The sequence below is a fragment of the Corvus hawaiiensis genome, chromosome 7, assembly GCF_020740725.1.
Source record: "Corvus hawaiiensis isolate bCorHaw1 chromosome 7, bCorHaw1.pri.cur, whole genome shotgun sequence".
NCBI classification, from domain to species: domain Eukaryota; kingdom Metazoa; phylum Chordata; class Aves; order Passeriformes; family Corvidae; genus Corvus; species Corvus hawaiiensis.
Window position 1 is genome coordinate 15,715,948 of NC_063219.1, and position 27,754 is coordinate 15,743,701.

General features: G+C 41.0%; 1 protein-coding gene across 6 annotated transcripts in view; it reads left to right on the plus strand.

The window, feature by feature from the left end:
* PIKFYVE (phosphoinositide kinase, FYVE-type zinc finger containing) overlaps window positions 1-24,377 on the plus strand; it is a 65,907-nt gene extending 41,530 nt beyond the window's left edge. For all 6 annotated transcript variants that reach the window (XM_048309182.1, XM_048309179.1, XM_048309180.1 and 3 more), the window contains 22 exons: window positions 1,063-1,163; window positions 2,341-2,412; window positions 3,784-3,955; window positions 5,276-5,454; window positions 5,937-6,050; window positions 7,351-7,459; window positions 7,569-7,723; window positions 8,252-8,342; window positions 9,372-9,432; window positions 10,017-10,157; window positions 10,328-10,448; window positions 11,557-11,652; window positions 12,413-12,496; window positions 13,001-13,089; window positions 13,706-13,870; window positions 14,458-14,517; window positions 14,953-15,129; window positions 15,653-15,756; window positions 16,015-16,143; window positions 17,417-17,678; window positions 19,761-19,835; window positions 20,876-24,377. In XM_048309182.1, coding sequence (XP_048165139.1) covers window positions 1,063-1,163; window positions 2,341-2,412; window positions 3,784-3,955; window positions 5,276-5,454; window positions 5,937-6,050; window positions 7,351-7,459; window positions 7,569-7,723; window positions 8,252-8,342; window positions 9,372-9,432; window positions 10,017-10,157; window positions 10,328-10,448; window positions 11,557-11,652; window positions 12,413-12,496; window positions 13,001-13,089; window positions 13,706-13,870; window positions 14,458-14,517; window positions 14,953-15,129; window positions 15,653-15,756; window positions 16,015-16,143; window positions 17,417-17,678; window positions 19,761-19,835; window positions 20,876-20,991 — 2,673 coding nt within the window. In that variant the 3' untranslated portion in view covers window positions 20,992-24,377. The remainder of the gene's footprint in view (window positions 1-1,062; window positions 1,164-2,340; window positions 2,413-3,783; window positions 3,956-5,275; window positions 5,455-5,936; window positions 6,051-7,350; window positions 7,460-7,568; window positions 7,724-8,251; window positions 8,343-9,371; window positions 9,433-10,016; window positions 10,158-10,327; window positions 10,449-11,556; window positions 11,653-12,412; window positions 12,497-13,000; window positions 13,090-13,705; window positions 13,871-14,457; window positions 14,518-14,952; window positions 15,130-15,652; window positions 15,757-16,014; window positions 16,144-17,416; window positions 17,679-19,760; window positions 19,836-20,875) is intronic.
* Window positions 24,378-27,754: the final 3,377 nt, after the last annotated feature.

A 27,754-nucleotide genomic window follows, 5' to 3' on the forward strand; every position in this document is an offset into this window, starting at 1 on the left:
CCTTAAGAAGTTTCTTAAACTGAGCTTTCCTGCTCCTTGTATTTGGTGATTTGTAGAAATGTAATACTTTCATTTTCAGAGGGCTTAATGTCATGGAAACAGCAGTAGGCTGTAATTACATTAAGTACTTGATTGATTGTAAAAGTTTGGGTGATCTGAAGAAAAGTGGGAATCACATAACGGAGGGGAAGGAATCTTCTTTGAAATTTCAAAGCAAGGGAGTATGTGCTTGTAATAAAAATATTTAAAGTTCTGGTAAACTGCCATGAAAGTAACTAACTTGTGTCTGAGGAAAAGGATCTTGGGGCTTTCTTGAATTGTGAGCTGTTTAGGGAAAAAAGTCTATGAACAAGAGTAGCAGAACTGAGCTGTTGAAATAGCCAAACATTTTGGTTCCTGAGCCAATCAGCCCCTATGTTTATAGGCAGAAGTAACTTCTTAATTGGTGCTTAAATGTAGATCTCCGTAGCTTCACAGGCCATAATCTTGCAAACTGTAAGAGTAGCCCTTGCTCTGGATCGGACCAGTTGATGCTGTTTTAAATTTATTCAGTGATCAAATAAAAGTATTTGGTAACATCATAGTTTTGTAGGGTGGGGGAGGGAAAACAGCTCCATTCCAGCAGCGGCATGGTACTTCTCTTCCCAGAGAACAGAAAGATAGAAGTCTTTCTATAGCCTGAATGAGTAACTGAGGTATAAGATACTGGCAGAGTTTTGAATCCAAGGTGTCCTAAACCATACAGTGGTTTAGAGACTCTGGATGTTTGTTGTGGGGCTTTTGTTGTTTTCTGTTCCTCTTGGCTTCGTTTCCACAGAAAGACACGTGTGTTCATTGGTTTCGTTATGCATATGAGCCATGTTGTTCTAAAAATGGCAGTTAGCAATTATACATAGTACAAGTTTGCCTGAAGCTGGGAGATAATGTGAAGTTAGTCTGTACAAAAGGAGAAAGCAGGGATTTGTCTTTGAATAAAATTACTAGAATAGAATTTTGTCAACAGAAGTTGTGTGTGAATGGAGGTGTCTGTAACCAGTGAATGAGTTGTTTTCTCTCTACTAGGTGGATTGCCTGAGTCCAGTAAACCATCAGAGGCTTTGTGTTCTCTTCAGCAGCTCTTCTTCTCAGTCCAGCAATGCTCCAAGTGCCTGTGTTAGCCCCTGGTATGAAAACTATTCCTCTACAGCTTGTATAATCGCTATGCTTTCCTTCCCAAAGTCAGAATCAGTGCCTGCCTCATAGCAGTATTTCTTGAAGGACTCCTTAAAGAATTGTACGTTGTGCCCATCCTGTAACAGGAACTTTTGCCGAAAGACTTCTGTGTTGTGTGGTCAGGTGAATCCACAGCAGTATTGCACAGCCTCTGTAGTACCCAAGGCATGAATGAGAAAGCCCAACCTGAAACCAAATGCTTTAGTTGGTCTTTCACTGCAGAGTAATGTCTCTGTGTGGGGAGCACTGCATGCAATCTTGTGGGGAAGAGTTTGTGTACATGAGCACAGAACAATGTCCAAGCCCAAAAATGAGCCTCGTGAGAATTTTGGAATACTTGTAGATTGTATTATCCAAGAGTGGCATTGGAATATGTTGCTGTCTTTCTCATACTGTAGTCATTAGTATTAAGAGCTTTATTTCCAGCTTAGGGGGCTGTAATTTGCTAATTGTGTGCAACTTATGACACACTTTTATCTCTACTAAACAGGACAGGTGTTGGTGTTTAATCATTATCTTAGGTGATTTTAATTATTAGCCTTGGTGAAAATAAAGTGATGACCCTCTTACAGGGAAAGGTCTAAAGTTCCTGTAAAAGCATAGAAATGAACCAAAGAAGATGGTGATATGCTCACTAACCAGCAACAATGAGAGGATGTAAATTAGTGATGTTAGGGACACTTAAACTGATACACATTTTAAATGGCTTGGTCACCTCAGGTTCTGAGGAAACAAAAGTTGCTATTAAATACTCTAGAAGAATAAGGATTTTTTGAGGCTTTTTTAATGTTCTGGAGGTACCCTTTTTGTAGGTGTTTAAACATTAGTGCTTGAGGCTGCTTAGACTTCATGCCTAGATATTTTTGATCATGATCTTCAGATGTGCGTTTGAACTGTATTGGACTTTTAGATGTCAAGTCTAAAGTTGTTCTAGTAGGACTTTGAACTGATTACTAGCAAACCTGACAGCAGGGATCTAGGAAGGGTAGTCAATAGGAAAAAAAGTCTTTGAAGGTTTACAGGGCTGTAAACAAGTCAGCAGTGGGTGTAGATCTGTGCACCTAAAGGCCATTGCACAGCTAACAGTGATGGCATCCAGTCTCTAAAGCTTTTCTGTCTCTGCTTTAGGATTGTGACCATGGAGTTCTATGGGAAAAATGACCTAACTCTAGGGATTTTTCTGGAGCGCTACTGTTTCAGGTAAGGAGGAACTTATTCTAATTCATTCATGCTCACTTGTTACAAGCAAATACATCCGTTGCTTTCCTATTTTGGCCCTGTCCTTCCTGCTTTCTTCCATGAGGAAGTGAAACAGATTATGAAACAAGGTTTATAAGTTCTTAAAGACAAATGTGTTCACTTTTTTGTAGCAGTTAGGGCTTTGGGGCCAAGTTAAACATCTGAACATGTATTCCAATTGTCTGTTTTTCAAGACAAGCAACTGTACTGGTCACAGTTTTCTGAGGTTCCTCTTTGAACATTCGTACAAGTGTTGGGTAACACTACCCATTTAGTGTCTCAGAGTAAGGCTTTGTCATATGTGCAAGGTGGCCAATGTAAATGGTCCAGAGCACTTTAAGCCCTGGCAAAGTACTGTGTCATTAATTTCATCTCCCAGAGGTGTAAGTTGTTATGTTTCTGTAATAACTGCTGCTGCCACAACCCCATGCAGAGTCTCAGCAGGCTGTGAAGCTGGAGAGGTAACCTGCTCAAAAGACAAGCTCACTCTGTTTTCTTCATTGGCCACTTGCAGTAGCAGAATGCTCTTGCTGTTCAGCCTTCTGGAGGAACAAGTATTTCTCCTTTTGGTGATCAGTGAGGAGGAGCTTAGCTGCCAACTTTTCAATTCTTGTTTCTCTCTGTTCATTAGGTAGTGTGTGCTAAAGTGAGTGCTTCTCAATCTCCATAGTTTCAGTAATTAAAATTCTTAATTTTTTCACATGAGCAAGAAGAATCTGAGCTTTTTCCAGCTCTTTCTGGTTTTGAAGAATATCTCATCTGACTTTGGTATCTAAACAATGCAGCTTTTATTTTTCTGGTATTGGTTTTTCTTCCCTGACCTGAAAAAACCCATCCAAAGAAAGGTCATGGGTTTTACTGTTCAAAGATGTTCTATGGCACTGTTTTCCTTACCTGTTCCTTCAGGAGCTGAAACATTGCCGTTTTGAAGGCTCTTTGTCACATCTTTGTCCTCAGTAGCGTTTGCTTGGGTATGCTGCCACAGTGGTCTTCTAATTTGGTGCCAAGCACTTCCACAGGTGCTTTGATCCTTATTTTGTGGATTATACAGAATGTGTTTGTAGAAAGTGATTCATTGTAAAAAAGTGATAGCAACCAGTATCCAGTCAGTGCTTTTGGGACCCATACAGCCATTGCTGGCAATGGAACTTCGCTATATGCTACTTCTAAATCACTCTGCAGAAACAGCCTTTACTACAGGCTTAGAAAACTTTTTTACAGTGAAGATAAATAGTACCATGATATTAAAAGGCGTATTAGGTCTGGTGAATCAGTTCTTCAGCAGTGCCAAGTATGTGATCATTCATAAGTGTTTCTGTTTCTCTCTGTAAGGCCTTCCTACCAATGCCCCAGCATGTTCTGTGAAACACCAATGGTGCACCACATTCGTCGCTTTGTTCATGGGCAAGGCTGTGTGCAGATTGTGTTAAAGGAGCTGGACTCCCCTGTCCCTGGGTACCAGCACACCATCCTTACTTACTCCTGGTGCAGACTGTGCAAACAGGTAAGGATGTGGGCTTCAGAATCATTGCTATTCCAATTTAGTATTCTTGTTGTGACTGGCTTTGTATGGAAAGGCAGCATGTTTGAGAAAGTGCTCATCTCTGGAGCTATGGCTAAACTGGCAGAAAACCTGTTACTGATACAGATGTTCTCATGTTACCTACAAATTCCTCTTGTTGCACTGGGGCTGTTGAGGGTGAAAAATCTTGTGTGAGGTAGTCTTGTTAGAAAAATTGACTCTGTCAAAATTGACTCTGAGAGGATAGATCTAAGCAGAAAAAAATGGAGTTGCCCACTTAGAGGTGAAGAGTATGGTCCCTTGCTTACAATGAATTATTACGAGCATCAAAAGAATGTATGCATGGGGAAGGGCAGACACCAAGACCTACTGGGTTAATAACTGGCAAAAGCCATTTGGTATTCTTTGATCTGCTGCGGACTGAACAGCCTGCATTGCGTCAATGTGATGTCTAGAGTTCCTTTAGTAGTCATTAGAAAGTAACATCTTCATTAGAGAAACACTAAATTGCTTTAAAAAGCCTACTAGGTAGTAAGATTGTGTATTATCTGAAACGTGTTCTGTAATTTAGCTAAGAAAACATTGCTAGCTGGATATTCATCTCTAGCTAAACATTAAGAGCCTTCAAAGAGACAAGAATAAAACTTAATGAAAAAGATTCATGCAGTACCTGAAATGCAAAACATCTCAATTACCCACATGGCTGACTCAGTTCACCTACTTACACTGCCTTAAACATGGGTGATGGATTTAAAGATACCTGGAGGTTAACGCAGTTGCCGACAGCAAGCCCTGTACTGCTGTGTATACAGCTGCTCTATAACCTTTCATTTCTGTGTGCTCATGTAAACACTTACGTGTCTGAGGCTGTCAAGTGTTTGTAAAGCAGTGTCTGCTCTAAGCTTGCAAGCAGTTCTGAAGATGAATTGCACTGCAAAGCAGTACCAATGCCTCTGTAGCTGAAAAATCACCAGGAAAAAAGTATATATGGCTACTGCTGCTGGCTGGGTTGCTGGAAATTGACCCCATATAGAGAAATAGCATCCCAGAAATAAGCTTCCATCCAGGGTATATTTGGACTCCCCCAGCTTAGCACCTGTCATCATCAGCTACCAGTTGTTGTTCATCAGATTTATTTTAACTATGTGTTGGCCTTAGCTTTGCATAAATGTGATCTTTGTTGTTTAGTGTGTTTCAGGGTCATGGGTGCTTCTGGAACTAGAAATACTAGATTGCTGTGTGGATTATCCTGTCCTTAATCTTGTTTGAAGGATGAAATTGAGACACCTTTCAATTTTTCAGGTGACACCAGTTGTTCCCCTTTCCAATGACTCTTGGTCTATGTCATTTGCAAAATACCTTGAGCTGAGGTTCTATGGGTACCAGTACACTCGAAGGGCCAACGCAGAGCCTTGTGGGCATTCCATTCACCATGACTATCACCAGTATTTTTCCTATAATCAGATGGTGGCATCTTTCAGGTGAGTTCCACTGCTAAAACCTTCCTTCTCTCTCTAGTACTATATGAAGCATATGGCTCTTGTAAGGATTCATCAGTTCTGTCCTTCACTATGAGTACAGTGTGGGATAGCATAACAGTACTATAACCACAAGTGCAGGATTGTGTGCTGGCTTGCCGAGGCCATTGTGGGTGGCATTGCTGTCCTAGCTGTGGTGGGCAGTGTTCTAAGAGTGGATGGTTCCCGTTCATGATACAGAAGGGAAATGCTTTTCCCTATCTAATTCCAAAAGCTTTCAAAATTTTGGTTTTGCAACATGATTTATGGTTTCACTTCTTGCCTGGGAGATACACGAACAGTGTGTTATTGCTGCTAAAAGTAACTTAAGCCCTGGACATATTGACAGTGCCCCTTTTCGTATAAGGGCCTCAAACCTCAGTATGGTGTAGAACTAGTACTGTGTGATGTGAGTCTTGTTACAAGCTGTTGTATTGCCTTCTCAGCTACTCTCCAATCCGGCTGCTGGAAGTGTGTGTCCCACTCCCCAAGATCTACATCAAACGACAGGCTCCATTAAAAGTTACTATTTTGCAGGATCTTAAGGATTTCTCACAAAAGTAAGCTTTGTTTTTAATGTTTTTTATTTTGTACTTTTACTAGCAGAACACATAACTATTTTTGCTAGTATGATGAGATTTGGCTAAATAGTCATTATTCGATAGAAAAGTGATAGTTTAAAACACGTATGCATATATACTTCCAAGGGAGAGTGGTCTTGAAATCTTTATTACCTTTGCCTGCTCTGTCTGTACTAATCTCTCAACTCTGTCTGGTGGCAATTCAGGTTAAATATAGCCAGTAGAAACCAAGATTCTTTTCTTCTCTGTCCCTGAATATTGCACTGATGTCTGAGTGATATAGCATTTTTATAGCATTCTGTGATTTTAGAATGATGCTGCCAAGCTCCTGAAAGGTTGGCCATCAGCAGGTGTCTGAAATGTTACCTTATGAAATGCCTTCTCAAGCACAGTTTTAAAGTATTTTTAATTCCTCCCTCTAATGCTAAAAATGAAATGGAAGAGATGGTCCTAGAAGGCCTACTCTGAAAATTGCAGGTTATACTTTGTACTCTTACCGTAACATTCCTTTATAGAACATCTGACTGAGTTTCAATTCTGTCTTCAGCCCCAAAAACCTGCCAAGACCTTGCTCAAGTCTCTTGTCTGAACAGAACTGTTGTCATTATATTGGTCATGTGGCAACAGAACTCTCTGGTATATAAAAGTCATTGCCTTTGTTAGCTATTGAATATGGTGACAGCAGGCAGACTGTACCTTCTTCTAGTCCAAGGTAAACTACTATGAACCTGGACACTTTCTAAGTGTAGGAACAAAAAGGTGGAAGACAGGCCTGATGAAAACTCTCTTAAATCCAGCCAGATTGCTGTTCTGCCTGGTCACAGCATTCCTGTACGGCTGATGTCTCTGTGACTATCTGACTTCAAAACCTGTGGAGCTTTGTTTAGAGCTGAAATAGAGGTACTCATTATTTCTGAGCCCTGCTGGTGGAGGTGTAGCTTGCAGACCCAGATTCTTCCTAATCACAGATGACACAACAGTTCCCCTTTGTTAGTAATGTGTTTGAGACATTTATATTGCTCTCTGACAGCTTCCACTGCTAAGAATAAATTGTGGAGACAAATGCAGTGTGTGTAACTTCTCATTTTCTCCTGTTACAAATGGAGTTTTCCCAACTTTCTCTGTAAATACAGTTGGATAGCTCACTGTGCAGGAAGGGTGTCATATATTGTCTTTTGTACTCTTAAATGCTAGCCTTAAACACATTCAGACTTTTATTAAAGAATGTTGAAGAAGCTCCAAGTAGTCACAGCTTAACTCTTTGCATCGGTACTGACAGGGTGTCACAAGTGTATCTTGCTGTGGATGATCGCCTTGCTTCTCTGAAAACGGATACTTTCAGCAAAACAAGGGAAGAGAAGATGGAAGACCTCTTTGCCCAAAAGGAGGTAATAGACTATTTTTGCATCAGTGGACCACAGGCTAAGTGTATGGAGGAGCTACTCAGATCCTGTGTTATCTTGGGTGACAGAACACTGACAGCTTTTCTTTTGGCAGATGGAAGAAGGGGAGTTTCAAAACTGGACTGAGAAAATCCAAGCAAGGCTGCTTTCATCATCACTGGACACACCTCAACAGCTGCAATCTGTTTTTGAGTCTCTGATAGCTAAAAAGCAAGGACTTTGTGAGATGCTACAAGCCTGGAATAATAGGTAAGAGGACATATGGTGGAATCAAGAGCAACACTGATACTGTGTTGGTTCCAGGGGGGAAGAAGTTCAACTGTACAGCTGTTCTATAGAGCTTGTGCTGAATGCCCTCTACTGGTTAAGACCACACAGCTGATTGGTTGGAACAGAAACTCATTTGAGACCATATGATAAAAGTATTGTGTTGTAGAGCACAACTTGCATCTGCAGGAGAAATTTTCATTTGATTAAAGGTAGAAGACATGGAAAGAGGGAAGCGTGGGACCAGTTGTTTGGGGGAAATTATCTCAGAGGTGAAGAAAATGTGCTGTCTTTGGCCATTTGCTACATCTTTGGCACATGTTAGCGGCAATCTGAGTTTACAGTAAAGACTCGTGAAGTCATGCTTGGCTGTATTCCGGTATGGAGCAGCTTCATAACTTGTGTCATTCAGAGATAAGACCAGTAACCTATCTTTTGATGAATTTTTCTTTGGTGGTGGTGGTTTTATGTGTGTTGGTTTTGTTTGTTTATTTTTATTTTTTGTTTAAGATTGCAGGATCTCTTCCAACAAGAGAAAGGGAGAAAACGTCCATCAGTACCACCCAGCCCTGGGAGGCTGAGGCAAGGTGAAGAAAGCAAGGTATGGGTAACAGGCTATAAACCTCTTAAACTTCTTCTTTTTTCTGGGGCAATACAATAGTCTTAAGACTGGCTTCAGTTCTCTTTAATAATTAGTAAACTGGTTTTACTGCATCTTGTAGTTTTCAACTGTAAAAGCTTTAATTGCATGTTAGTATATGTTTGTTTTCCTAAAAGATGTGAACTAAGAGCCATAATGTAGAGAGAAAGACTAAGTATGGAGTTGATTTTCTGTGATGCCTGTGCAGTGTTGATGTGAACACTGCCAGCAGAGAGCTGCTGTCATTGTCAGGTGTGTGCCTAGATAGGAACTGGGCCATCTCCTTCAACCCTAGGTTGTTGCCCATCAGGTGCATCCCTTGTGAAAAAGAAAAGACAAATAATATTGAGAGGTAGAGCAGATGACACGGGAGGACTGATAATGGATTTTCAGGATCATCCCTGTTTTGTGATGTATCCTGTGGGAACTGACTGAAGGGATGTATAAATGATTTTGGACTGCTGTCTCAAGAGCTCTGTCCAAGGATACACATGCCAGCATGCTGAACTTCCACCCTTTGGGGAGCTGGAACTCTGAGGATATGGCTGGGCTGCAAGGCAGTACAGTATCAGCATCATACCAAGAGGCGGAACTCCCAATAGTTCTACTATAGCAAGGTGCACTAAAAACCCCTAGAGACCCTGGAATTGCTCTGCTGCATGCACATGTGCCCTTTCCACTTAACAAATTATTTGTGAGGTGCTAAAAGAAACTTAATCTTGTTGTTGCAGGAAGTAGGTTCATTGAGAGGGAGAGTGTAGTGTTTAAAGCAGCATGCAGAGATAACAGCCATCATAAGCATCTTGTGAACTTGAGTTGCTCTTGCCTTGTCTTTTTCCTGTGGTAACAGATTGAGTGACAGCACAGAGGCTGAGAAGTGGGTGGGAGTGCTCTGTTGTAGTAAATCTGCTTTTGAAAACATTCCACACAGGCGGGAATAGAGCTGTAAAGAGCTTGACATCAACGTTGGTGTTTTGTTATTCTGCCTAGATCAGTAGCATGGATGCTTCCCCACGCAATGCTTCTCCAGCCCTGCAAAATGGAGAGAAAGGTCTGTTACTTATTTTTTATAAGCCACCAATAGAAGTGTGTTGTAGCCCTTTTCCTGATGTAACAGGGGAGCTTTTGTCAAATTTGATAAATCGCAGAAACAACAAATCCCCATAATGTCACATTTGTTTTTTCTAATGGTAAGATAGAAGTTGGCCATCTGCTTCTAATCTGAAGCTGAATTACTAGTGGTTAGTAAAGTGGCCAACAATGGTTTTCCTTTGAACGTGAGTTTAAAAACTTTCAGAGGCTTTCTAAATAACTGAATAACTACATGGAATTTGAGAAATGCTTTTTGCGTCTTCTGTGATCTGGTTATGGGTGCTGAGACCTCTTACCTGTGAGGCATACTGAGAGTTTGTGGGAGCTGAAGGTAGTAGTTATAAGAATATGCATTTTCTGGAGGTTACATGCTACATTGATAAGCCTGCCTGGTCCTTTGATTTGCGTGGCATTACCTGCTTTCTAAGTAAAAACTTCCTGAAAGTAGATCCTGGTTTTAGCTTGGGCAGGGAGCAAACAGTATGACTTCTTACAGCCACGTAAAATGCTTTCTTCTGTCCTTAACTGTCCTTGTACTCTCAGAGGATCGTTTCCTGACGACTTTATCAAGTCAGAGCTCCACAGGCTCGACCCATCTGCAGCTGCCCACTTCTCCAGAGGTTGCATCAGAGCATATGAGTGCCAACACACTCTCCGAACAGGACACAACAAGCAGCTCAGAAGGTATAGTTCAGTTGTGATCTTGTTTTCTTTCTCTTGCTTTTCTGTGCCAAGTGTGCAAGATCCATTTAGGAAATGATAAATCTGGTAACTCTGTGGTCTGTAGTCATCTTTGTGAATTTACAGCTTGAACTTTGATATTGTGATGCAGATGTAACATGTGTCTGTTCCAGATGTGTTTGATGGACACTCACTGGGATCTACAGACAGCCAAGTGAAGGAGAAGTCTACTATGAAAGCTATTTTGGCTAACTTTTTGCCTGGAAACAACTATAACCCCATTCCCTTTCCTTTGTAAGTACTGCATAGTATATATAATGAACAAAATTAGCAACCTTGGAAGATTGCAGGCAGAGCCATGCATGCTTCCTTTGCTCAGTGTATAATTTAAGTCATTACTTAAGTTTGCCTCTGAATAAACTAGAGAACTTTGTCAAAGTAGGAAGTTTTCTGTGTCCTTTCTAGGTGATTGTAGTTTACTCACCTTTCTTATGAATGATCTGCCCTTGTGTAAATCCAGTATCAGTTTCTCTTTCTCCTAGCAGGCATGCCTCCTCAGAGCTCTTGTGGGAGATGAAGGGGTGGGGGAAGAGGGGAGAAAGGTGCCTTCTAACTTCATTGCTGCAGGGAGGGAGTGAAAATGCCCTTCCTTAGCAAAGACTTAACTAAAGCTACATGCCTCCATCTTGTTTTTGCTTCCAGACCTCTTCCAAGGGTTGGACTCAAATTGGCATTGTCTGGGTGTAGGTCAGGTTCAATGGCTACTGCATGTGCCCTCAAGTCTCCCTCCCATGTGAAGATGAGCAGGCTGGAAAGTCTTTCAGCTACTTGGTCTGCGTGCTTTGTGTAGTGTTTCTTGTTTGACATGCGCCTAACGTTTGGCACCTGAGTTTAACTTGTGAATCCCACCCCCAGGGTAGAAGCAGAGGCCTTGGGCTCATGAGGTAAAAGCTAAATGACTGGACCCTGCAGATAAGTAAAAGAAAATCGTACAGGAATCCAGGAGGCTTTGGGGAATTTTCTGTGCTTTTTCAGAAAAGAGTCCAGGTTTGTCCCCTAATTTCACTCTGCAGGCTATGCTGCTGGACAATCAAACCAAACTCAGGCAGGTTTTGGTGCCATTAGAAACAGTGGCTGCTAAACAGAAATAGACTCTAACTTGGAGCTGGTCTTCTGGTCTAAGCAGCTTGCTTGAAATGCTGATTGCCCTAACACTCTACCATTTAGAATTAACCACATAGTTATGAATGTGTCTGTTGGGAGAAGCTGATCTGGTGAGCCTTGGTTCTATGCTGAGACTTGCAGCTTGGGACTGCAGTGATGAGGTCTGGGTTTGACCAAAACTTCTTTTCTTTCCACAAATTTTTATGATCTACTAACAGTCTATGTTGTTTTCATTTAGTGACCCAGATAAGCACTACCTAATGTATGAGCATGAACGTGTACCTATTGCAGTCTGTGAGAAAGAACCAAGCTCCATCATAGCTTTTGCTCTCAGGTACTGGTATGATTTTGCTGTTCATCTGACTACTTTGTACTTTTGCAGCTTTTGTGTTGGAGGAATATTTAAATTTTAATGATGGGAAGAAGCATGACAGAATTTCTACATTAAGCTGTGTTAGAGTTTCTGCCAGAGCTGGGGTTCTTTCCTTTTTCTGCTGAGATATGAAAATGCAACTGGATTTTGGACTTTTAGTGGAACTCTGGTATGCAAAAATGACTTAGTTGTGTGGTGTTTCTTTTAATGAGATATTACTAGAGAAAGAAGTGCAACTAAGGTTTGCTCAGCCTCTCCAGCTGGAGGAAGTGCAACTGAGTTGGGGAACAACTGTTGGTATTGATATTGTAGTCTATCCCTTGCCTACCTTTGGTCATAGCAGCTCTTGCTACTGCTCAGCTCTCCACACCAGCTGCTTCAGTAAACCTTTGGGTTTCCATGTCATGAGGCAGCAGATTTTTGAAGAAGGGCATTCTTAAATTGTGGGAGGGGGAAAAAATAAGGGGGTATTTTTCCTGCAGTATTGTCTAGAGCAGCTTCTGTTCTAAGAAAACTAAGTTCTAATTACAAGAAAAAATAAAGCAGAGGTTTTTCTACAGTGGTATTTTGTTTCCTGTGGTTGTCTCTGAACTGAATCTTTGGGCTGGTATGGCAGTTTCCCAGAGAACACTTAATTATTTTTGGTTCTGTTCTTTCTTTTCTTTTCTTCTTCTTCTTTTTTTTTTTTAATTTTTTTTTTAAACTTTTCTTTCCCCATCAGTTGCAAGGAGTACAGAAATGCCCTGGATGAGTTGTCCAAAGCATCTCTGAAGAACAGTTCTGAAGAAGGACTACAATCAAACAGGTTACATGCAGGAACTACAGTACATAGAGTGAAGACACAGTGATGGTAGTGAATAAGCCAAAACTAGAATGGGGAAGAACCTTCAAAATATGCCCCTGTTGTTAGGATCTCTGCTTTCTGATGGAATCTGACTCATTCCATGTAACCAACACATACTTCAGTATGTGGGTTTCCGTTTCGTGTTAGGGACCATGCTGGCTCCATCACCTAATCCTTTGATTGTGTGCATGATAGGAGCACTGGGCCTGCTTACCTTTGCTGTGGTCATGGATGGAACCATTGCTATGGACCCTGAGAAGTATTTTTTAGGAAGGCGGAGGAGGACAACTTTGGAGAGTCCCACACCATTTTAAATGGTGTCTTCTTCCCTTAATGTTTAGGCAGGGGGGAGAAAGAAATGTCCAGGCATAAAGCAGTAGTGGTAGGGTGGTAGTAGATAGTGGTAGTAGTAGTAGGGTGGCAGTATGTGTTGGCTCATGACTTCTTTGTTCTTTCTCCTTTCAGCATGTCAGACAGCAAACCCAAGAGCAGCAGCCCTGTCCGCCTGCCTGAGGCTAACATGTGTCCACTTCGCAGTGCAGAGCCAGAACAACGTAAGACCATTTTGCCAAAATCATATCCATGATGCTAATCTCAGCTCAGATGTGAGTCCACTTGGATTCTAGTTCTTGTGGGGAGAAAAGAGCAGCATTCTGAGTTGAAATTGTGACTAGTCTTAGTGTTGGCTTAGTGTAACACATGAGAAGGATGGGAGTGTGTGGTTTTTTTTGTTTTTTGAAGTCTGTGGCTTTCTCTCATTCTCATGAGATCAAACTGTCATCCCCTGATTTAATGTTATTATGTAGTGGACCTAGGGTTGTTCTTGAATCTAGCCTGTTCAGTGGGATATGATGCCTTCTTTTGGCATTGCCTTCTTTAGAGAGATGCAGTTAAATATTTTGAAATGGAGGCATGAAGTTCGTACTGTGTTAAAGACACTCAGGCTTGGTCTGTGTTTTCAAATGTCTCTGCATTCTAGGATGCTACTCAGAACACTAGATCGTCTCTCTACCTGCATGGACCTTGGTTGCAAATGAGTTGAATGGCATCATTCCTCCAGTTAGAACAATGAATGGGGAAAGTTCATAGGAGTCATGCTTTTATTAAACTGCCAACACCATCCATTGTGGAAATGCCAACACCATCTTTTTCTATTCCTTTTCACTGTAGCAAAGAAACCATCTGGTGTTTTGTCTTTCTTCCGTGGCACGGGAGGGAAGAGCCCAGACCTGTCTTCCCAGAAGAAAGAGACCTTGCGTGGTGCTGACAGTGCTTACTACCAGGTTGGACAGATGGGCAAAGAGGGAGCAGAAAACCAAGGAGCAGAGACTCAAGGTACAAGACTGCAGAGCCCATCTTCTCTCTTGCATTGGTACTTCTCCCAAACCTTATTCATACGTGCAAGGCCCCGAATGCACTCCTGCTCATACTTTTTCAACAATCCAAGGTTACTCAGCATGCATTGAAAATGAATCATTTGGACATCGAATATTGTTTTTTCCTAAGTACATTGCTTTTCTTTGTGATAAGAGAAACAGGATCTTTCAAACCCAAACTATAGGTACATGGAGTAGTCTGGTCTTGAATGCCTTTGGATTGAGTTGACTCTAGTTAAGCAGCCCAGTCTCTCTTTTCTTTCTCACTTGCTGTTTAGTTCTCTTTATTTCAGCATATGGAAAATGAATGAAGAGAAAGAGAAAGACTGGACTTGTGTCCATAAACAGCAGTGCCCTTGTAGCATATGTATTATATTATACAATTATAGCTATATTTCTAATTCCCTGTGTATAGTTCTCTCTGTATTCTTGGAAAAAAAAATAAAATATTTTTCTTGTAACATGAGTTTACAAGTAGTACCTAATGTGGCTTGCTCAGTAATAATAGTGAACAGCCCTGACAGAATGGTCCTTTTATGCCTTCAGATGATGGAGATGGAGGAGATGGACAGAAGAAACAGGTGGTGAATCCCCATGTGGAACTCCGTGAGTAGTTGTAAATAAAAACTTAGTCTTAGCTGACAAACTCATTTCTTCATGCACGTGTAGTGGAAATCTTGAAGTTAATAACGGTTTTTTCTTTGTATTTGGCATGAAGGAAAACCAAATCAAGAAAAAAGCAATGCACTTTTTACTTACTGCAATCAATCTCTTTTGCAAAAATACTCCATAAGCTTTTCTTTGATCAATCTTTTGTCCAAACACTTTTCCATGACATATACTGGAAGCTAATCTAGAGGGAGTTGACTTTCCTGTAAATTTTCCATTTAAATCCTGTTGGTTGAAACTTCTGAATTACAATAAGCATGAGTGGGATATTTAGCACAATAATGCTGCTCTAGACATCAGTAAAATCTCAGTGTTGTCTTGGGTAGTCGGTGCATATTGCATGCTGTTGTTGAGAAAAGCCCTTTCTTGCAGAGTTCTCGGATGCGAATGCCAAGTTCTACTGCCGGATTTATTATGCTGGGGAGTTTCACAAGATGCGTGAAGTGATCCTGGGGAGCAGTGAAGAGGATTTCATCCGATCCCTCTCTCACTCGATGCCCTGGCAGGCACGAGGTGGCAAATCTGGAGCTGCGTTCTATGTGACTGAGGGTAAATGCAGCTTCTTCCCCCTTTGGATTAGAGGGTATTACTTGTGGATGCCGGTGGTTAGCATGTCGTTTAATCCCTGATAACCTCTGTCCGGAGGGTTGCTGATGCTGAAGTGGCCACTCAGAAGGGAAAATTAAGTGGATTTTTCTGGGGTCTTGAATATCAAATTATTTGTCTCTTTGTACATGCAGGAGAACGAAATGTAGTTCTGTTTTCAGCAGTAGCAGCTAGGAAGGCCAGTTGAACTGAAGGGTTGTACTCTTAGGCAGGCTTCAGAAAACAAAAACTTGAGTATAATTCAAGGAAAACTTGTTACTAAAGACACAGTATCCAGGGAGGCTTAAATTCAAAATATGTGAAGTAAAAAGAATCTAGAAATGAGCTTTTGTAGGTAAGGATTTAAGAGAATTGTAGTGCTTTAATTTTTCAAACCATTTCAGCTATGTGACAGTCCTAAAAAAATTTCAAATAGTACATCACTTATTGTATGTAACCCTGTTGCATCTGTCTGATGTTATAACAGATGATAGATTCATCTTGAAGCAAATGCCTCGTCTGGAAGTCCAGTCATTCCTTGACTTTGCTCCACACTACTTCACTTACATCACTAATGCAGTTCAGCAGAAGGTATTAAAAAATGACTTTTATTTTAGGCAGTGTTCTGTATTTTACAGACTAGTAGAAGTTTCTATTAATCTTTTTCATTTAAATACAAGAAAATGTTGGTGGTTATGAGTTACACTAATAATGTGTTTTTAAGGTGTAAAGTGGAAATTATGCTTGGGCTTCTAAGCTGTAATACAGAGTCAGAGCAGTAGTGCTTCTAGTATGGGACTGCTGATTGTCTCTACACAGAGATCTTAACCCATGTCTTGTCTTCATTAGAAGCCCACAGCACTGGCTAAAATCCTTGGGGTATATCGAATTGGTTACAAGAACTCTCAAAACAACACTGAAAAGAAGCTGGATCTGCTTGTCATGGAAAACCTTTTCTATGGCAGGAAAATGGCTCAGGTAAGAACAAAGTGTTCTGTGTCCTTGCAGTGCGGTTGTGACTGGGAGAAAGAGCAGGGTCATTTGTGGCCATCTAGGTAACTTTTAACTTTGTGTGCGCTGTCTGCAACTAGCGCTCCTCAAAGCTGACAGTTCGGGCCTCTTTCCTTGGTTCGGGATCCCCAGGAACTTGATGCCTGTATTGGCTAGTTCAGGTAGCTGTTGCGTAGGATTCAGTCTTTAGAAGTCTTGTTTGTCCCTGTATCTCTGGTGTCTGAGAGAAAGCATCACTAACCTGATAAGGAAAGTGTAAAATCTTTGTAAAAAGCTTTCAGAGGAACTGACTGGAATTACAGACTAATTTATTTAGAGTGAGAGCCTCACTCAGATGGTGAGTTACTCTGTAGTGTGGGGGGAGTTTGTAAGTTTTTCAACCCACTGTTCTTTCTTGGAACCACTTCAGGTGTGGGACAAGATTCTGAGTTCAGTCTTGCTCTTAGTCAAGGAAAAGCAATCTTTATGAGGTAGTAGAATGAAGATCTTAAAATGACTAGGGGCAAATTCTCTTTAAATAGAGATTTGAAACTGAAAAGGAAGTTCAAACAAACATCACTTACAAAACTAGATAGTATCAGCTCTTTCCACCTTACCTCTCAGTGCCAGACCTCAAACAGGGAATGTTTGTGGGAGGAAGTGGATGGAGGGAATTCTAGATAGATGTAAAGGATGTTGTGGGTTTTCTTTTTGTTTGTCTGTTGTTTAAGTCATGAGGAGAGCTCAGGCACTACAAAACAGAAACCCAGACAGACTGTGGACTCTATTCCACAGAAGTTAGTGAAATCTTGACTGGACAGAAGTTGAACAACCTTCTCCAACAGGGCCTGCTTGAAGCAGGATTTTGGACTGGAGAACTCCAGAGATAATTTCCAGCCTAACTGGTACTTCATGCAGCACCCACCTCCCTCTTCAGTGGCTTTGCTTTTGTCAGCAATTAACTCTGTAGAAACTGGCTGGAAAACTGAGTTTACCTAAACAATATAAAAAGCAGGGACAGCTTTTTTTCTTGTAATTTATACGAAATATTAATGAAATAACTTGCCTAAAACTTGTGAATTGAAGTGGCGGAACTTTCACCCAGGCTTACATGCTATTCTCCACAAAATGCTTATTGTTAGCTGTCTTCCTTCTAAAGAGAAGGAAAGAGTTGCCCTGCTGTGCTGCCTTCTCAATTGTTAGGTACTGAAGTCTTTAACCCAGAAAAATGCAACAAAGTAGTGCTGTTCTCCTTTTGCAGGTGTTTGACCTGAAGGGCTCCCTCCGGAATAGAAATGTTAAAACAGACACAGGCAAGGAAACTTGTGATGTAGTCCTGCTGGATGAAAACCTTCTGAAGATGGTTCGGGACAATCCCTTGTACATCCGTTCCCATTGCAAAGCTGTGCTGAAAGCTTCCATACACAGTGATTCCCAGTTCCTCTCCAGCCATCTCATCATCGACTATTCCCTGCTGGTGGGTCGTGATGATACCAACAATGAGCTGGTTGTTGGGATCATTGGTAGGTTGTCTTTTGTATTTTCTTGCTCTCAGATGATGAAACAGTTTTCTTCTGGTTTCGGTGTTCATCGTTCTCTTAGAACTGTGCCACCACCAGGGAGATGTGTGTCAGGAAATCTTATCTTCTCCCTGGTGGAATACCACCCTCACCTCTTACAAGTATTCAAAGTGGAGGCAGGAAGTCATCTCTCCAGGTCTTGTATAGGCTTAGATTAGTATTTGTATTGCTATGAGTATATGTAGGAGGCCTCACAGGTAGTTTAACCTACACTTTGACTGCAGTTGAAGCAGGAAAGGTTATTTGTATGCTTTTATGTGTTTAATCTGTAAACTTTAGTTTAGTCATGTTTACATAGTCTTTTAAATCTTGTGTGGAGGAGGTCTAAGGAGAAACAGTAGTGGTAGTATTGGAAGAGAGAAGTTAAACATCATGGGATCTCTCATGATCATGTAGTCTGACCTGGGTAATATGGGTGGCAATGCAGTAATTACCTTGCTGCATCCTCTGACTTGTGACTGGTAAGTAGAGCCTCATCTTTAGACAGGCAAACTTCTGTAGTATAGAAAACTTAGAGATGAGGCAATATTGCAGGATGTGGAATTGACTCATGGAAACGGTCTTGAAACCCAGCTCAGAAATGCTTCCAGATGAGATCTCAAGACAGGAGGTCTGGATTACTCTTACTGTGATAAAGCTTGCAAGCCATTTCAATAACATTTCTAGTTGAGAATTAAAGTCCCAGCTACAAAGAAAGCTGTTGTTTGTTGCAAGTTTTTATTACTTTCTAGATTTGTAGACTCTTGAATATTGGAGTAAACAGGATGGGTCTACACTGACCATGTGCTTCTCTTGTGTGTGTGGCTTTTTGTTGTCCTATGTCAAGTCTTACCTGATTGAAGAGTATATTTTATATGATATTTAAAGCTACCAGTTCCTTCAGTGTTTAACACAAATATCTGAAGGAACTTGGTGAACACAAATATCTTTAAGAGAGAACATGCCTGCTGTATCAGGCTATCAGAATGTTCTCTAGATGATACCCTGAGAACTTACAAAGTAGTCAAGCTAAATTTTTGTCAGACTGGAACTAAAAACTCTTAGTTTGGATTGTTTGAATCGGAGGTCACTATCTCTACCTATTTTAGGTCCTTATGTGGTAGAGGAAACAAGTAAGTTAGGTCTGTGAAAAGCTTTGAAAACTTTATTCATAGGCTCTGTTGTGTGGGACTCTGGGCCTTGGGGCATGAAGTTGTTAGTGAACAAACTGTTCACTGATATCTGTCCCAAAACACTCTAAGGAATATTTTCAAAGAGTATTCAGATAAATGGATAAGTCTTAAGATTGTCAGGCACAGGTGAGATGAAATGTGAATATTTATGGTGGCCTTTTGTAAATTTAGAAACAGTAAATTCAAAATTGTATAGTTACGTTTGTAGTCAAGTGTTAGGAGATAATGACATCCAGTAATGAAAAACTGATCTTACTGCAGCTTTAGCTTTGCAGACCAAAGTGTTCATGTGCTTGTTTTGACTGAGCATGCTTTCTCTGGAAGGGGCTTGGAAACAATTCAGAAGTTGTCTTCTTGCTGCCCCCCTCTTCCAATACAGGTCACTGGTGATGTTTCCAGTCCTCCCTATCATGAAGAGGAAGTCACTTGCTTTCTGTTATCAAACCTGCAGGTGGCTGCAATGATGAGAAATACTGGAGAGGTGTCCAAGCCTCAGTGCGTGTAGTGGGGCTTCTGGGATAAGGGTGAGCGAAGTGACCTTTGTAAATGAGCCCTTGACACTCTAACATGGATAAAGACAGACATGCTTGGGCAGCCTGTTCTTGCAGAGACAGGAAGAATTGATTGTGATCTTGCTGGGCTTTTGAGGTACTGTATTCACCCTACTCAAACATAATCAATACTACAGAAAGTGAGGCAAGTGGTACGGAAAACACTGAAGCTCTGACTCTGAAAGCCTACTGCTTTCCTGCTCGTTTTTGGTGAAATAGATACATTTTAAAACAATGTTACTTGGATTAAAACAAATGCAACGTATTTGTGTGTGGATTTTTTTTTTTTTTTTTTGTAACAGACTATATTCGTACTTTTACCTGGGACAAAAAGCTTGAAATGGTGGTAAAGTCAACTGGCATCTTGGGAGGACAAGGTAAGTCCAGAATGAAAGCAAAAATTTTGATCGTGTTTCCTTGTTACAAGGAAGCTTTCTGTAACACTGCTAATAAACTCACAGCTTCCCCACCATTCAAATTTGTGACAAATTAAGTTGTCCAGAACAGAGGAAGGAATCATAGAATTCCAGGTTGGAAGGGACTTCAAGGATCATCTGGTCCAACCTTTCTTGGCAAAAGCACAGTCTAGACAAGATGGCTCAGCACCCTGTGCAGCTGAATCTTAAAATTGTGCAGTGTTGGGGAATCCATCACTTCCCTGGCGAGACTATTCCAATGGCTGATTGTTCTCATTGTGAAAAATTTTCCTTGTGTCCAACTGGAATCTCTCCAGGATAAACTTGTAACCATTACCACTTGTCTTTTCCATGTGAGTCCTTGTAAAAGGGGGATTTCCATCTTCTTTATACCCATCCTTTAAATACAGCAACATAGTGATAAGGTCTCCCCTAAGCCTGAACAAAGCCAGTTCTTGCAGCATTTCCTCATATGGCAGGCTTCCCAGTCCTTGGATCATCTTTGTGGCCCTTCTCTGGACCCTCTTCAGCCTGTTTGCATTTTTTTTGTGTATCAGGGACCAAAACTGAGTCCAGTATTCCAAGTGTGACCAGGAAGTAGCACCTCCAGGAGAAGCATAATGCTGGGATACTGAGTGGGATAATGACTTCTTTCTCTCTGCTGGTGATGTCCTTGTTGATGCAGCTCAGTGTCCTTCCTGCTGGCTTTCTTTGCCGTGGCAGCAGCAGCAGCAGCACTGTTCACTCACACTGAGCTGCTTGTCCACCAGGATCCTCAGGTCCCTTTCACAGAGCTGCTCCTCAGGGAGATCCCAGCCTGTACTGTGCTCCTGCATTACATTTTCCCAAGTGTAAAACCTTATGCTTGTTGTTGAACTTCATAAGGTTCTATCTTGTTGCCTTCAAGTCTATGTTGTCTGCTGGTATAATCTCATGTGACATCTGTCTCTACTGCAGTATCTTTAGCCCATTTCTGACTGCTCTTGACTCTTACACATTAGGTAAGATGCCCACTGTGGTCTCGCCAGAGCTGTACCGGACCAGGTTTTGTGAAGCTATGGACAAGTATTTCCTGATGGTGCCAGACCATTGGACAGGACTGGGCCTGAATTGCTGAGCTAAAGCCCATATTGGGAAAGCACAAGAGGACAATGACATTATCGGCCACTCTGTTCCAGTGGTCTGTCCAGCAGCAAGCAAGAAGATTGCAGTTCCATATCTACACTGACCGTGTGCATCATGTCGTGAAGTGTGAAATCTGCTTGTTGCACTTTAATCCTCTCTTGGAGGACAATAAGCAAACCTGCCTCAGTAAGGATCTAAGCTGAAAGGTACCACTGAACAGCACTGATAAGAGACATCCCTCATATCAGTAGGGAAAGTGATACTATCTCCTTGTAAGTACTGAACTGAGATTTTGTCCAGGTGCTGATGGTGTAGAAGTACATGATCTCTGGAAGTGGTGCACTGCCGAAATGGTGTTGAATATGTGCAGCTCATGTTTTTGTAGTGGATACTTATGAAAATGTGAAATAAACCCCCCAAGTGTGGATGGGGGAGAGAAGAATGAAGTTAATTCATGAGTTCTACTATTGTTGCAGTGGTCTGTAATTGACCTGTTTACAATCCATTAATAACTTGTCCTGCTTATGCTCTGTAGTTTTAATTTTTACTGGGTTCTGTAAACTGTAAACTGTATTTTTTTTTAAGGCAGCTCCACATCCATAATGCCCTATGACTCCATCTTTTATGTTACTGCAGTACAGCTCTGGTTTTCTGTTGTAATATCATTTTAGCTGAATCCCATAAAAATGGGTTGTCGGTCATTAGTATACTGCGACACTCAAAACATATCCCTTTAGTCCTAACCAGTACTTTGATCTGAATGTTACTCAAATTCCTGGAAACAGGGAACCAATATACCCTTTAATTTAACCAGGCTTGATTAATTATAGTTACAAAGCAGATTAACCCTTTCCTTATTAAAGGCAGTAAGTTGCTGGACAAAGTGAAGCATACTGCTTTAGTGACAAGTTTCTCCTTAATGCAACCATCATTCCTGGCAGATCGCTTCAAATCCAGTTCAGTTCCCCTTTACTTTCAAGCAATGCATTTACCTCATGGTGAAATTTTGCTGGGAGAAGGTTTTTTCTTGCATTAATAACATGATCTTTTTTGTCACTGAGATGAATGTAGTTGTTTCCTGTAAAAAGGAAAACCTGAACTAACGGATAACTTGTATGATGGATAAGATGTGCAGAGATCTGAGAGTCTCTTTGTTGTGACAATAAGCACTTCTTTCCTTTTTTTTTTTTTTTAATTTTTACTCATTTTTGTAGGTGATGAGTTTACTTTTTACTTTCATTATATTATAGGCCAGTAAATAAGAGGAATTTTAATGAGTTTGAAAGGCAAGAATACTGTCCGTTGACTTCCAGTCTCTGATGGAAGTACATCAAATGAACATGGAATCTGGGACAGGCAGCTCTTAGTGATCACTTGCTTATTCTAACCAGTTGCCTGATACTGCCCTCATCACTGTTACTATGGATTGAAATGTGCATTTTATTCACTCCTCCTGTGTTCAGTATTTTCTTCTGCAGCAGATGGTGGTGGCTCTTTAGGACTGACCAACAGTGGGCAACACTGAGAAAGGAAAAGGCCAGCAGTGAGAATTGAGCTGTTTTCTCCAAAACCAACCAGTGCAGCTCTTGTCTGAGCTGCCAGGAGGCGAAGGTCATTTGTGTTGGAAGGAGTCTTCTCCACCCTATTGCAAAACTGTACTAGAGGATGAGCAAAGATGCTGGACTTGAACCAGCAGAAAAGAAAGTGGACTCATTTCCTTAGTACAGTGTAATAATTGTTTCTGGGGGTGCAGTGTTGAAGGCTGCAGTGATGTGTGCTGTGGAAAGATGATCCTTGCTTCCTCTACCCAGAATCCCTTCAGACCAACACAGCACATCAGATACAGCTGATCACCTCTGGGATCCATCTTGCCTCTTCTGTTGAAATGTTCTCCCAAGATGCCTAGCTCTGTGGGTGGCCTTGCCTAATGAGGTCAACCAGTCCATCAGCTCAGTGCTACTCTCACTTCTGTGGCCTCTACCTACTGTTTTGGTTTATCAATGTGAAAGAACCTGCTGTGCAGTCTCAGCTGAAGTTTACACATGGTGTTCTCCTTCCTTTCTTGAAGTTTACAGGGAAAAAACTTGATTTTCCTGGCCAGCTAAGGTGACCCAACAGCAGCTAATTATGTTGTTTTCCACCTGTGTCAGTATTGTGGATTGGTGGATGGAGCACAAGTGTGGGCTTGTGTGTCATGGCAGCTGAACTAAGCTAATGTGATATGCTAGCCCAGTCTGTCACCAGTAACCCTTATCCTGGGATGTGTGGCTGCTCTGTACTGCTTGTCTGCCAGAATCCTGAGCAGATGGCTGAAAGCAGCTTGATAATCTGACAATTGCTAATACTCCTCTGAACGACAGCACGAGGCCCTCAGCGCTGTAGAAGTGAGAGAACCTTCCACTGTTTAGCAGCCTATGAACACAGAGTCAGAGATGTGAATTGTGACCTTCTTGGGCTGAAGTTAGAGCAGTTGGAGAGATTTGCTGAGTGATCTGGAGCTGGCATCAACAGCTAATGCTTGGCCAGGATGTGGCTGATAGACTAGTCCTGTCTAGACTGGAGTAAACTACTGGTCATGACTATCACAGTAGCTGCTGTATCAACTGGAGTTGGGTCATCTTTGGTGTCCTGTGATAAAAAGCTGTAAGCATTTCTAGTTCAAATTCCAGCAGTTGAATGGGTCTCCTCAAATGTTCCTTTTTCAGAATAAGAGTTGTCCTGACATTTCAATTGGTACAAAGCTTAATTTTCTCCGAAGGAAAGTGGTACTTCATGTGGAACAGATCTTTGAGAGCTACTTGGGAAGCTGTGTTAGGTCTGTGTCCCTGTAGAATTCCTAAGAATGAACCCTTTGGTCAGAGCTTATTTCTTTCTTTATAACACAGGTTTAGCATATGTGTATGTAAGTAAATCTGCAAACATGAAGAGTGAATTTCTTCAGAGTTACACTGGCTCTTCTGTTGTTTTGATCTGAGGCCTTGAGACAAATGTCTAAATCTTGTCCAAGTCAGAAGCAATGACTTTGAGTCATCAATGTGGACAGCAGAATGCCTTGTAGTGGCCCAGGGACGCATTCTGTCCCCAAAAAGCACATGCAGGACTCTTGCTGGTAGAGGAGTTCTGCTGGGCTCAGGGGAGTTACCTGTGGAGTCTCCTCTGTGAGAATGACCAAAACCAAATGAATTGCTCACTAGCTGGTGACCAGACTAGTCATTATTTAAAGCACTTAATGTACTATAATGTATGCATTTCTATTCTACCTTGGTTCAGCTGTATTTTATAAAATTGATGTACTAAACTATTTGAGAATAACTGCCTTGACTACTTGGAAAATCAAAATGTAATGTATATATATACAAATAAAGTGACTAAAATATACTTGAGTCTGTTCCATGTGTGGAATAGCTAGCTCTCACAGCACCCCATTTTCTTGATGAGAGGCAAGGCTCACAGTGCAGCGATTGCTGTGCTGGAGAGTCCCAGCTTTGTTTGCAGGGTAAGCTGCCTGTCCTGTCTCTGTAGCTTGCAGCTTGTCTCCTCTGATGGAGCAGCACCTCTGGGCAGCTCCCCAGGGCAGTGGCAGTAGAATGTGCAAATAACCTTTCACACAGTTCTGTCTTCTCTGCAGCTGCTTTTCACCCGCAGTGCTGTGTGAGACAGGGATCCAGTTTTGTCCAGCAGATGGTGGTGTGCCTTTGCCCAGTTCTGCCAAGAGGTGGAACACATTCCAGGTATTTCCATAATCTTCTTTTGAGTGGACTAGACAAAGAAAAAATCCAAGGAGGTCTGAAAATAAATGTCTTATCTTGATTATTTCACATTAATTGGTATATAGTAACCTCCTTGCTAAGGCTCAAAATCATTTGTGATTAGTTCTGGGAAGGGGACTTCCTTGTTCCTAGAATATAAAACTCTGTCTAAAACTTGAGGATTTTACCTGTATTATGTGCCATCACCATTTTTTGCCAGATGAGTTTGAGTTTTTTATCTGCTGCAGTATGAAACTACATCAGAACCTGTCCTCTCATGGGGGTATGAGCAAGGAAAAGATGAGATACTCAATTCAGGGGCAGTGCTGCCTTCTGCTGGTGTAAAGATGAGTGGTGGGACTTGAGGGGCTTCTGGCATGAAGCTGCAAAGCACAAATGCAGGGTTATCAGAAGAGTGTTTCTGTATCCCAAGTGGAACTGCCAACACCTGGTAAAGGACTGCTGCCCCTGCTTCAGCTCATCTGGTGTGAGCGCTGGCTATATGTCTGCTGAAATTGCCTCACAGGATATAAAAATTGTAAGAGAAAATACAATCTTAGTGACAGTTCTGTATTGTTTTCCCAGTCTCTAATGTGCTGTGAATCTGCCTCTAGAGAGGTGGAGGACTGAAGTCCCATAATAGCTGAATATGTGCGTTCTCCTAAAAAATTTGGACTCCTGATTTCAGAATCAAATCTGTATCTTTTACTTGCCTAAAATTAAAGGCATTTTGTTAAATACTTACATGTACATTGCAATGCTTATTTATTTTTACCTTGTTAGATCCCTGTGCTCTACTAATGATTCTGCAACAGGCTAACACAAAACCTTATGTTACTACAGCTGTCATTCCCCACGAGCCTTTTTCTGACAGGAGTGACTGGAACAGGGGTACCCCACAGCTGCAAGGGAGTGTGCTCATGCTGAAGAACAAAGCACAGTAGGTGGTATTGACAGAACATCAACTGGCTCTTCTTGGCCCTATGGCTGGCCAGGTACACAGGTACTTCCTGCAAGCTGTTCCAGCCTCGAGCCCGAACACAGCAACGGTGCACTGCAACCAAAGTTCATTCACTGTAGCATGTAACTGAAATAAAAGTCATTCAAGAAATAATGATCCAGTGACCAAAGGTAGGATAATAAAGTAAGTGAACATAATTACCAAAAAGAGCATTGAATTACAGTTGAAGAGAGGATGGGAATATAGTAACTTTTCTCCATTGTTTACATAGGATATTTTTCTAATATAGCTTCTGCAAACATGAAACACCCTGGGTATGAAGAAATGAAGTATCCTGGGTATGGGCTTCTGTTACTGGACTGGCTAAGATCATAACTAAACTACCTACTTGGTGAAAAAGTTACATATGTAGGACAGCACAACTGGGATTGCTTGATGTACACATGTGCACATAACAAGAGAAAGAAAATGTTTTCATTTTCTAATAGGATTATAAATATTATTTAAAATACATACTATAGGGAGAAAACTATTTTCTGGAAACAGGTCAGGTCAGCCATATGAATTTCTAGTGGTTGATCTGTAATCAGTTCTGACTGAAGTGTATTCTTGTTCATGTGTCTGTTAGCACGGTAGAAAAAAAAAGAATAATGTAACTTTATGTGACTCCATAGCAGCCTATAACATGCACAAATTGTATCTTCTTCATGTTAGTTTGAGCTGCCTTATGGAAAAACAATATTCTGCTTTCTGTCTCTTAAGCCCTAAAAAGCAGAACATCTTCAGGCTGTATTTTCCATGCCAGCTCAGTTGTACAGTAAGAATTCACCAGAATTAATATGTTTTTACAACAACCCAACCCCTACTTCATTTAGCTCTTGAATGTTTTTTTCAAACTCTGTCATTTAAGTAAAGTAGCCATTTTCTTACAGGAAGTGTTGGCTCATGCATAATACACACCAAATTTTAACCAATATGGCTCTTGTGGTCTTAGTCAAGAAATAGTCTGCAGAATACAGCAGTCATATACATTAATTGGAGAAACATTCTTCTTTTTATGCTCAACTAACTGTAATTTAATATCTGTTGGCAGCTAGAGAAGTCTGCTAGATCCTAGAAAGTTGGCAGTACGAGGAGGAGTCTGTTCAATGTTGGGGATAAGTACTTAATATCATGTTGATGATTTACCTTTAGCTGTTTGTTGTCAAAATTGTGGTGGCTTTACATATATGTGGATATAAAATTAGTATTGAATTCTAGCATTGAGAGAAGACCAAGGTTGAAAGTATTTGGGATTGGGACGTCACTGTTTGCAGATGCCAAGTTTCCATAAATGGAGTAAGTTCTTGTCCTGTTGAACACTTTAAATAATAGAATTTTAAGTCTTTTTATAAACTGATAAAAATATATTGAACATCCACAACTAATTAAATGTGAAGTATGCCCATGACTGGCAAAAAATCAAACTTGCCAGGTTTGGTCAAAGCATGATTTTTCCGACTGCAGACCATATAAACCCAGGATCTTGCTTGAAACTTTAGCTATATTCTCTCTATTCTATTTTTATGCTTTTTAGCAGCAGTAGAAGCTAAATGAGCAAAATGTCTTTTGAGAAATTGGTTATTTTAGGATAAGGCATGATAGCTTTTCAGTTCAGTGACACTAAACAGCCACAGAAGTCCTTCTTTTAATTAAAACAAGATAGGATGCCAGAGATAAATTTAAAAGCCTTTAGAATTCCAATGACAAAGAGCAGAGCATGAGGCTGGTCTTTACCTTTTCCTTCTTATGTGACTACACACGCATAAAGAAAGGGCAACACATAATAGAACAGAAAATACATGTATGCTGCACAGTATGTGGAGCAGTAGATATGGAATTCTAATGCTGACACCTCCATGATCCTACAGGAGAAAACTGAGGGACTTGGTTATTTCAAGATATTTTTATTCTAGAATAGTGTTGCTCCACTGGTCTTGAATAACCAGTTTAAACCCTTCATTAGTAAATATTAGATCATGTAACTGTGAATTTGTCCTTAGGGA